The sequence below is a fragment of the Polyodon spathula genome, chromosome 1 (assembly GCF_017654505.1).
Source record: "Polyodon spathula isolate WHYD16114869_AA chromosome 1, ASM1765450v1, whole genome shotgun sequence".
NCBI classification, from domain to species: Eukaryota; Metazoa; Chordata; class Actinopteri; order Acipenseriformes; family Polyodontidae; genus Polyodon; species Polyodon spathula.
Window position 1 is genome coordinate 51,464,687 of NC_054534.1, and position 12,071 is coordinate 51,476,757.

Below are 12,071 nucleotides of genomic sequence, written 5' to 3' on the forward strand. Positions count from 1 at the left end.
AGAAAAAATCTACTAGGAGCATGATATTTTTATTAAATCAATTTGTTAAATAGATTTAGTGCAGCAAATTGTTAAACTGGGTGTGTTTTTACTCACGTAGATACAATGATATTAAACTCCACTGTGTTGTTAAGTATGTTGTGGCGGAGATACTTGCGGTCCTGTACAGACCCTGTGAAGAGCAACAAAGCAAAATCAGGTACAAAATAATTTAGTACCTAAAAATGTATTCATTAGATAGTTGTTCATTCACATACTGTCTAAAGTCAATGCTAGAGCTAAAACCAAAGATGCTTTTGATCAGTCAAAAGCTGATCATGTTCCACATGATAAAACATGTTTTACTTGTATGAAACTAATCATTTACATACAAATACATTATAATTCTATTTTATATTTACATTCTAATGTAGAATTCCAATAAAAAATCTTACCACAATAGACAAGAACTTTGAGAGTAGGGCACCACTGTTTCAGCTCTCTGACCCAATTATCTATGGAGACAAAAATCAATGCACAAGGCATCTCATTTTACACATCCATTGGTAGACATTAACCTTGTTGGCCTACATACAGGAAAGGACTCCACTCAAAGTTGCAGCTCTCTGGTAGTATGGAAAAGGAATTCACTCAGAACAGCAGACAAACTAATCTAAAACAAGCAAATGATCTAATTCAATATATACCAAATTTAGATATACTGGTGTTTTATATCTGTAAAGTAACTGCTCAGATACGGCAGACAAGTTATGTAGTTCTGCTGTACATGACGCAATCCATGGCACTCAGATTACCTAATGTAGAAGCAGGTACAGTAATGAGATGTGGTCCTTCATCTCCGTCCTGGTAAAGGTTTGCCAGGAATGATATTGCTTGTACAGTCTTCCCCAATCCCTAAAGGCAACACAAACTTTTAGCTTCTGAAAAGGACATACAAATATCTGAAGGCACAGAATACATCACAGTACAATACTCTCTCACTATAACGCCCTTCATTATAACGAACCTGCGGCTATAACAAACCTTGCCCCTGGACCACAAAAAAATAAATAAAATAAAAACAGATAATATAAAACACACTGTCGGCATCCCAGTCTGTATGCACAGGATGCCACCTCCGCAGAGAAGTTAACCGCTTTGTCTTAATAAAAAGCGTGTGCTGTGTAACTATGCGTCCGAAAGTAAAATCTTTTTATGTTGCAACAAAGCTGGAAACGAGATCACTCCATGTTGTAAATTTCAACCTTTTTTAATAAGATGTCAATTGAGGAATGGCTAAATCAAAACATCCCAGAAAATATAAAGCACCTCTGGAGATGTCTACAGTCGCTATAAGTAGTACAGAAAGAAGTACTATCGGACAAACGGAAAAACCTTTTTCAATAATATATTTTTTAATAATTGCTTGATATCTGGAAAAATTCAAATCAAGTACCTGGAAAAAGACTAAATATTATTATTACTACAATTGCACAATCTTTTTCCCAATCTTTGTCCTCAGTATTTTTACAGCAGCATTTTCAGTAACTGCGCACCAATAATAGTAATAAATCATTTTTTTCACTATCTTTTGTTCTCTGTTTATTAAAATCAAAGTATATAGTTTTAAAAATTCACTTCTCATACACACATTTTAAGAGAAGATTGTTGTTATGGAGGACTATAGTTATAGAACGTTAATTTTAGAGTGCTTATGTGGAAAGACACGTTTAAAAAAAAGGGAAAACCTAAATAAATTCAGTTAAGATCATTTAAAAAGTATTGTTAATTGTGCTGTAACATTGAAGTACACATACAATAAAACCCGCACATTTTTATTTTTTATATATATATATATATATATATATATATATATATATATATATATATATATAAAATACACACACACATGTGTGTCCGTTATGTCTCGTATGGTATAATTCGTGCGATATGTGGTGTCTTTGAATATGACAGTACAGGTGTCTGTTTAAGAGTGGAAATTTTAAAAAATAATCTATCAATCTACAGTTTATTAAGCAAACAATAACTGCCAATTTAAACATCGCATTTGCCAGGATTCTCATACACATCAGTTATAATATTTAGCACGTCTAGACCTGTGATTAAATCAGGTTGATTAACTTGTCAACTAAACCAGCTTTCAAGACAACACCCAACAGATTTCAAAAATGTTTTTCAAAAACGGTTGTAAAATGACCTCTGAAAAGCAAGTCAAGTTAGGGACTTTAAAACCATTGCATACCCCTTTCACACAGACGAGTTATTACGACTCAGAACCGCAAGAGAGCCATCTTATTTTATGTTCCCTGAACCACTTTGCGAGGTGGATCAGAGACAGCACTGAACCGTCTCAACTTCTGCGTGAAAGTCTATCCCAGCACTGGAGCACCATAGTGAGCAAGGATTGAAAGTGAACATCCCACGTGACTGTATACTGGATGTGTTGGGTATTTTTCCCGTTGATGTTGCACCCTTTAAATTTTTTCAAATAAAATGGCTCATCAAGAACGAGAAAGTAACTGGAGCCTGGAATAAGTTAAGGAATTGTAAACTTTACGGGCTGACAGAAGGTGAATTCACAAATGGAAGGGGCAGTGCGTGACACTAATTTATGGGGGAATCGCTGTTGCCATGAAAACGATCTGTTGACCGACAGGTTTGAAAGTTGTACTCACATGATCCCTTTGGCTGCGTGAAAGGGTTCTAAAGATATTATACCGGCACAGATTGTGCAATTTCATGCTGTGTAAATGGGTATTTCAAATACATTTTTAAACGTCTCGGACGTCTCAGTAGCGGCATGTGTGTGTGAAAGGGGCTTCACAGATAAACCACGTTGAAGCTGTAGTGTGGACAGGGCCACAGGTACACATTTCTTAACTCCTTTAACTTGTCATGTATAAGTACATTTTGTAATGGTTTTGCAAATTTGGGGGTAAATGCCAGAAATTGAACACCACTTGTGCTACAACAAATCCCCAGCTATTAAGACTCAATGGAAGATGAATCTAATGTGCACGTATATTCATATGAAACATGTTTTTATTGAAACGTAGAGAGCCACACCAGAACAGTACAGGTGTAAATTATCCTGGACCTGTTATGCAACCAATTACTTTAAATTGGTAGGGTTTTGAAATATCCAATTTATTTAAGGCATTCCTGTTTAAATTCACTGGCATCATCAATCCATTGGCATCATTGAGCTCTCAGAATCCTGGGTGTATTCTAACAGAAGTGATGAGACTTTATGAAATTTACTAACGGATTTGTTTTCCACATGTATACATGCAACTTAATTCACCTATTGCCTGAACAGTGTTGCTCCATCTCCCACCACCAGACTACAAAAGTTCTGCACAGTGTATCACAGATTGCTTGGCTCACTATGCAAGACCCTATTGTTGTTATTAAAGCCAATGATATTTGAACCTATTAAATCGCACCTAATTAAAAAAATAAATACATAAAATTACACTCATATATACATATATATATTTATTTTATTACCCACACATGGGTATATATAATATATATATATATCATCTGAAAGTATTTATTATAGATATATAACTATATCTTAAAATATATATAAAGTAGTCACATAAACCATGGTTACTAGAACACACAATAGAATTTCTCATGTCAACTCACCATTTCATCAGCTAATATACCGCTCAACTTGTTTTTATGAAGTAATGTCAACCAGTTTAGCCCAATGAGCTGATAAGGTTTCAGCTGCAGCCTGCAAGAGTCAAAGTACAAAACTGTTTTTTTTCTTTCTTTTTTTAATCTCCACTGTATAAAACCTACAAATTTCCATGCCTAGCCTTAAACTATCAGAAACAGAATACATTCCACAGAAATTAAGCCAGTGTGACACTTAAGTGGTGCAAAGGTAAAACAGAAATGCAAACTCACTAATGTCCTGGTTTATTGTGATATCCATTCTAAGAAAAAACGTTTAAAAAAAGTAAAATTAGTTGGAAAATACCCATCCTTAAATCCTTCAGGCAAAATGTGTCGAACACCTGTCCTTACTGATCTGGAAAATCCACGCTAGCACGCCATTTCTTAATTTACCTTTCTGTATGGAGGTACTGTAGGTGTGCCAACTTGTTTTAGGTGGATTTAAATGCATGATTTTCTTTTTGGTATTATTCTTAAGGTGTCTGCAGGCATTTACTTACTAGATTTCAGTCAATTCTTTGGGACTAAAGGCTATTTGAATATGCTTTTGTTTATTAAGACGAAACTTTATTGGTGCACCGTTTACTTTAACAGGCCTTTCTCAGTTGAAAGAACAATCTAATGCAAAGTAGATAAAAACACACATACCTTTCGCTTAGAACAGAAGGCTGACCGATGGTGCCAAGGCTTTTGTCTCCAGAGGTTATCTTGGTGACTGCGTTAGTCATCTTTTTCGAAATGTTTTCACATCTTGTCATAAGTTTCAAGATCACAACTCTCTCTCCAAGAACGTCTTTACTACCCCATATTAAGTCCTCAGACAGACCTTTAGTCTTGGTAAACTTTTTAAACTATGGGGAAAACACAATAAATAAATAAATACATACATATACATACAAACAGAGCAAAAAGGTAATTTCAAAAGAACTTGATTTCTGTATAACATTTTTAGTTTTAACTATTTGTTTTATTCATAAAAAAAGCAAGCCTGTCAAGTGCATTTATTATACAGATTGGTTTTTGAATAAATGATTTTGGTTTATGTATTTTAGTTAGAATAGCTGAGCAATTCACATTACAAACTGTAGTAGTTCAGTTGTCATACTAAATAAGTAAATGTCATAAGTTTGTGCTGCAGATATCCACAGAACCTTTTATTAAACCCATCGGATTAGTTTTCAAGGTTATTAAGCAGGGTTTTCAATTTGATTTATAGTATGTGGCTCTTACAAATAAGCAGGGGGCACCCATCTCATCGGATAGCTGAGGGCAGGGGGTAGCGAGTGTGTGGAGGGGGTGTTCTCCTTCTCTTGAAAGGGATTAAAATGGTGATTTCTGGTGCTTTTTTGTTAGGTTTAAGCATGTGCTAGACTAGTACTGGTCACAGCAAAGCAAAATCAACAAGATCAAAAAATGACTGAGCATCGAGGCCCCTGCAACACAAGACTGACTGAAAAAGGTACGGGTATTTGCTTTGAAATCAAAACAGTTTAGCAGGTAGGGTCCTACCTACTTCGCAATATTGCAGATCCCGCAATATTAGGCTTTTACTGCAATGTCTAGCAGTGCATTGGGGCAGTTTTGCAAAACACAGAACCTCTGCAAGCGGTACTTCTGCATTTTACTTCATGGCACGCACAATCAGCTGCTGGAATTTGCAACGTAGCCTGTTTCTTGTTGGAAGAAATACAAAAAGTTTGCTCCGAATGACAGCTGGCTGCTACTGCACATGTGCGTGGCGGAGTTGGGCACTTGCATTTCTAAGTGAGCACAGCACAGCTTCAGCCCATAAACAAATGGAATTAACAGGATTGTTGATGTTCCAGTGTCATGTGAAAAGGCGGGGAAATGGAACACAGACCACCCATTAGAAGGGAAGCGCAATTCATTAATAAGACACTGGGGGATCGGCAAGCAAGTGAACAATGTTACCTGGTACGGACAAGTCTTCACAAAACAACGACAGGGCATGTACGAGAAGACAGCCAGTGCGTGTTCTGCAATGCTTCAAAAATGTATACGTCTAAAAGATAACTGGACTTGATTTTGTCCAGCACTTGTTACATCTATAATTCCTTTAAAATGTACTGGTGAGACTACAGACATGTTTTTTGTTTGTTTTGTAAGAATGCATCATTATGGTAAAAACATTTTTGTTTATGCAAACACATTATTTCCAGAATAATGCTTCAGTGCTTATTTCAGCTCATTGTTTTATGTTTTAATAAAAAATAAACCTTGGATTTTGTAAATTACCACAATTAGAGATACAATTACTTCCTCTCAATTTTTCTTACTTTGTCTGCAACTGAGCGACAATTTGTTTTTATTTCTACTGTGATTTAGGTAGGGACCTATTTATACTATACAAAGAATTCAGATCCTGCGTCTGACTCGAAGGGAGGCTAACTTCTACTGTAGTGGGAGTCTGATTGCTCAGGAGTATTATTTTTGAAATAATTCCTAATTAAAGTTTGTGCACTCGTGGCAGGTTTTCGTGTCGTCACCATTTGCCAGTGTCAGAGCCTAACCTGGCAGACACAGGGTGCAAGGCAGGACTACACCCTGGAGGGGACGTCAGTCCATCGCAGGGCACCACAAAAACGGAGGGCAATTTAGAGTGACCAATCAACTTGAGCAGCATGTCTTTGGAATGTGGGAGGAAACTGGGAGGACCTGAAGAAAACCCATGGAAACACAGGAAGAACATGCAAACTCCTCACAGACAGACCCCTAGGCCGGAATCGAACCTAGGACCCAGACGCTGTGAGGCAGCAGCACTAACCACCACGCCACCGTGCTGCCCAGATGTTCAAAACGGTCCTGCAAAAAAATAAACAGCGTGCATTCAACACACTCCGGTCACATTCAACACACTCTGTTCACTTTAGGAACCTCTTCCAACCGCACTTTTAAAACACTATAAGTTGAAAGCATTTATATTGGGTTTTGTAGACTTGGATTGTGTTCCCTAGCAGTACACCAAATTGTAACTGAGCTGCTGCGCCCAAATACAACTAAACACACACTATATATATATATATATATATATATATATATATATATATATATATATATATATATATATATATATATATATACACACACACACACACGTATACATACATTATATATACACACACACACATATAATTAGTTTCCATGTGTGAATGTATGTATTAACGGTTTACCATGGTATGCAATAGTAATTCATGTTTGTCTCCATCGGTTCCTAATTGGTGCTTGTCAGTTTTGAGCTCCCAAAAAATTGATTGGTGTTCTGCACAGGAAACAGTTGTATAGAAACAAAACAAGCAAAATAAAACTAAAATGTCAAGTACTAAACAAAACATACTGGCAAGTAACAAAAGCGATCTCTTTCCCCCTGCAAAACGGGTAAAATCATCCATCTGGGGATACTTTGGGTATGAAAAAAATGAAGTGGGCTTTGTAGTTGAGGATGGAAAACCAGTGTGCCGAGCACGCAGGTTTCCGGTAACAGTTACAGGTGGGAATATATCTCACGTATTCACACACCTACGAGAGTATCACCCGACCCTGTATAGCAAAGCTCAGGTATGTCAGTATACTTTTAAATCATGTTTTTATATTTAAAATAAAATATACTTTGTTTTGTGCAACAGATGCTGATTGGTTTATTTATATTAAAAAAAGTAGATTAATCCATGCACTTTAATAAAGGTAACAATCTTATAGCAGAGGTCCTGCAGGTAGGAATACTTATTACTTTAGTAAATGTAACAAAATGTTACCTTTCCGTCCTATTACCCTAATAAAATAGATTTAAAAGGACCTGATAACTTGCACAAGCCCCAAGAGCAAGAGCAGCACAATTAAGTGCACGGTTTAACCACTCTGGAGTAACTCCTAAACAGCAAAATGATTAGCAATGCACAAGGATGGAAGCAAAAAACACTCTGAGGTTTATAACTAAATCAGCAGTTTATTATTAGGGTTGGAACAATAAAAATCGATAACTGATAACCAGGACAATTTTATCAAAAAAGGAAGGGCCAAGTTTGGCAACACGGCTCATCCCTTTATTCTAACTTATGGGATTTATTTTTATTTATTTTTTTTTTTTTTTATGTCAAGTGTTTTGGACAGACGAAGTAAGCCACAAACAATACTACACTTACAGATAAACGCAACCACCATCTATTATTATACTACTACTGCAGGGTTTAAAAAAAAATTAAAAATTTTTTAAATTTGAGCTGGCTATGTTTATTAATAACCAATGTTATTTTTCGCCAGTCAAATCGTAGGGTGTCACGCCACGTGGAAGCTGGACAATGGGATAAAATTGTCTAATGTTTTGATTTGGGATACAATGTGTTCAGGTCAGAAATGCCATTCACAATCTTGACAGGACTCGTTCGTATCAGTAGTAAGATTGGTGCCGACTTCAGAAATATTTTGTATGATTACTGTTTGAATAGTGTTTACTATTAATTAGTATAAATCTGTTAATCTTTTAGCGTTGCTAACAGCTCAATTGCGAGTAAAAAAAAAAAACTAGTATAATTTATACACATACATTTTAAAATCTTGAATACAGTATTTTCATTTTCTGACAAGTACGCCAACCTGTGCATGTTAAATGGCTGAAATAATTACAATAGCATATATTGAAAGACTTCGCTTAGCCACTTTATTTGAGGCAAGGGCTCTCTGGTTACAGTACACATTATTAAACATACGGAAATTAAAAACCATCAAGAATATGCATGCGAGCTATTTTTTCTTTTCTTCCTCCTTCCAGATTTTTTCAGAACAGAGTCTGTTTGTAAACAGTAATGCAGTTTGCAAGGGCACTCGGCTCAGTTATATGGTGTGTGAAACGGATGTTTACAATATCCTGCAAGGCATATTGAAAGATGGCAGCTATTGATGTACTGCTTCTGTTTTTAATATAGCATGTTTTAGATTCTTACACATTGCTGTGGAAGAAAGCACAGGGGCGCACATCAATAATTTAATGAATACATTTCTTGAATGCCTACAGTAGGATAATGCAGTTTACCCAATTCTGCACGGTTCCCCTAATACAGAGGACGCGTTGGTTTATTCACTGGTTGCTCCACCGGTGAGCCTACGTGCTCACCCAACTGTTAAAGTCAGCCACCTGACTCGCACCGGTGAGATTCACCGTAAACAAATGTATAGACAACATAAACGCCCCCCATGGAATCTGTCAATGGGGACTGTGGGCAGACTAAATTAAATGTATAATGAACAAGAATGCAGTAAATTGCAAAGTAATAAAGTCCTACCAAATCCCATTAATTTAGCAACTGCACTGGCACTCGAAAGAGGGCCTTAGGAGTGTTTTTATTTTTTTGGTAGGAAGCGATCCTACTCAAGGCTTTACGATCTTCAAGAGAAGCTGACTGATAATTTCTAAGGCTGTTTTCACTCTGATACTGGTAACCAGCATAATTTCCCTAGATTGTAAACCAGCATTAGACGATATATGGACTAAACGACTTCCGTGTCAGTTTGCACAGTGCCGCAGTCCTTCCTGTCCGTGCCGAGCACAACAGAATTCTATTCCGAACCTGACCTTGTTTAAAAACCCAACGGTTGTGTCAGCAGAGCTGGAGATTTTAATTTTGTTTTTAATGTTTCTGAAATCGATGGGTAGTGGCGAGATGTATCTGTTGTGACGAGTTTAAATATTGCATACTCACTGGTCAGTTTTATGAGGTGCTATTTAGTTTAAGAAGTAGATGCAGCTGCTGCATATACAGTATATTATATGCTGAGTGAGACTTGCGTGGTGATTTCTCAGATGGCTTTTGAATAGTGTTACTGCTACTGCGTTCTTCAGAGTTTTCTTTGTTCTGTTATCTGACTAAATAAATACCACAGTATATTTGACAATTCTGTAATTTAGTGACAGATCAAAAAAAAAAAAATTGAGTGATTTAAATGCTATTTTCAGTTATATGTTGACATTTTTTACCTACAGAAACACTGTTTAGATAATTGTTACTATTAAGGCGTAGCAATATTAATAGATCAGGTAAGTTGGTTATGATGTCATAGCCATGCGGTAAGACAATTACAGCACTTAATTTATCCAAGCCATTTTATAAATGAGATTTATGCTTTGCTAGTCCATTCAATGTTCTTGCAATACAACTGTTTGTCTGTGTATGTTCAGTGCCTATAGAAAGTCTACACCTCTGAACTTTTTTCACATTTTGTTGTGTCAGTGCCTCAGTTTCATGCATTTAAATTTATTTTTTTCCCCCCACTTATCTACACACCATACTCCACACTGTTAAGGAGAAAAAAGTTTTCTATTGAGAAACAAATGATATATTAAGATACAAAACTGAAAGATCATAACTGGATAAGTCTCCACCCCCTGCATTAATACTTGTTGGAAGCACCTTTGAAAGCAATTACAGCATGAGTCTGTTAGGACAGGTCTCTACCAACTTAGATTTGGCAATATTTGACCATTCTTTACGAAACTGTTCAAGCTCTGTCAAGTTCCTGGGGGAGTGTTGATGGACAGCAATCTTCAAGTCATGCCACAATTTTGATTGGATTGAGGTTGGGGCTCTGACTGGGCCACTCAAGCACATTTACCTTTTTGTTCCTTAGCCTCTCTAGTGTAGCTTTGGCTGTGTGCTTTGGGTCGTTATCGTGCTGAAAGGTGAACTTCCGTCCCAGTTTCCCAGCAGGTTTTCCTCAAGGACTTCTCTGTACTTTGCTCAATTAATTTTTCCTTCTTTCCTTACAGGTGCCCCAGTCCCTGCCAATAAGAAACACCCCCATAACATAATGCTGCCACCACCATGCTTCACTGTAGGGATGGTGTTCTTTGGGTGATGCGCTGTGTTGGGTTGGCGCCAAACTAACGCTTTGCATTTAGGCCAAAAAGTTCCATTTTATTTTCGTCAGACCACAAAACTTTTTTGCCACATGGCTACAGAATCTCCCGAGTGTTTTTTTTGTATCGTTCAAAATGGGATTCAAGGTGGGCTTTCTTGAGTAATGGCTTCCTTCTTGCCACAATACCATAAAGGCCAGATTTGCCTTGAAATGCACTACCCAGCAGAGGGAACTTATAGGAACTGCTGAATGTATCCTGAAATCATGTGAATCACTACAATTTAACACAGGTGGAGGCCACTTAACTTGGTGTGTGATTTTGAAGGCGATTGGTTACACCTGAGCTAATTTAGGATTGCTTTTATAAGGGGGTGGACACTTATCCAACTAAGCTATTTCAGTTTTTATTTAATTAATTTTCTACAAATTTCTAGAATATTTTTTTCACTTGGAAGTTGTGGGGTATGATGTGCAGATAAGTGAAAAAAAAAAAAAAAAAGCCTTTTAATTCCAGGCTATAAGGCAACAAAAGGTGAAAAATCTGAAAGGGGGTGTAGACTTTCTATAAACACTGTATATGAAATTAATTTATATTATATTTAAAAAACAACAAAAACAAACAACATGTACTAACATGCAATGTGTAAATGTTATTGCCATCAAGTTTTCGTATAAACTATCAGTAAGTATTGTACGGTCCCTCGGGTCTCAAAAACATGTTTTTACACATGTATCTCTAACCAGAATACATAAAACAAGTGAGGAAGTGCACAAAACAGCATGCAAGTGAAGACGACGCCCATAGGCAGCTACCATGACAAGCCTTCATAGAATAATACATCAGAAATTGAGTAATGATAATACCTGAAATTGTGATCTTTGTTAATGAAAGGCTGGCGCAAATATTGTTTTAGACTGTGGACCGCACCGCTCGCCGTCTTATTAAAAATGATTAAGGTAGAAAATGTGCGACACAGAAAGCCTCTAAGCAAGTATATAAAACAGCATTACAGTCAGATCAAGGTAATTTCTTCAAATGAAGTGTAAATATTAATAATAATTTAAATGAAGACTGCAATTTTGTTACAATTCAATTTCCAAAACTTTCAATGGGATAAATATTATGGCAAAGTGTCATTTTTAATCACATTGATTAAATGAACAGTAAAAGGCCAAATTAAGTCAATAAGTCAGTAGCACAAATCCCTGCCTCAGTAAAGTGCCTTGCTTGTTTTTCATCATGCAGTCTGAGCTACTTCGGTGACATTTGGTAGGCAATGTTTAAGAGAAGTTGTTGTTTCAAAATGAGGGTATGAAACTTTATTTTTGATTTCTAAAATAGTATTTATATTAGTTTGCTTCTGTAAATTATCTGCAGAATGTTAGCTCAGTGTAACAGCAGAAACATTGTGCTCTATGTAAAATATCAAAGGTAGTTCCTGAAAGGTGCTTTTATATAAAGCAATATATGAAGTGGTTATTGTTGATAGTCTCTGTAATCGAGTCCTTGT

General features: G+C 36.4%; 1 protein-coding gene across 1 annotated transcript in view; it reads right to left on the reverse strand.

Annotated features, from left to right (window-relative positions):
• The window catches only part of LOC121319565 (SWI/SNF-related matrix-associated actin-dependent regulator of chromatin subfamily A containing DEAD/H box 1-like), a 78,863-nt gene that overhangs the window by 25,744 nt on the left and 41,048 nt on the right, over nucleotides 1-12,071 (reverse strand). The window contains 5 exon segments of the mRNA XM_041257142.1: nucleotides 97-172; nucleotides 435-494; nucleotides 795-894; nucleotides 3,655-3,745; nucleotides 4,339-4,541. Of these exon segments, the coding sequence (XP_041113076.1) occupies nucleotides 97-172; nucleotides 435-494; nucleotides 795-894; nucleotides 3,655-3,745; nucleotides 4,339-4,541 (530 nt within the window).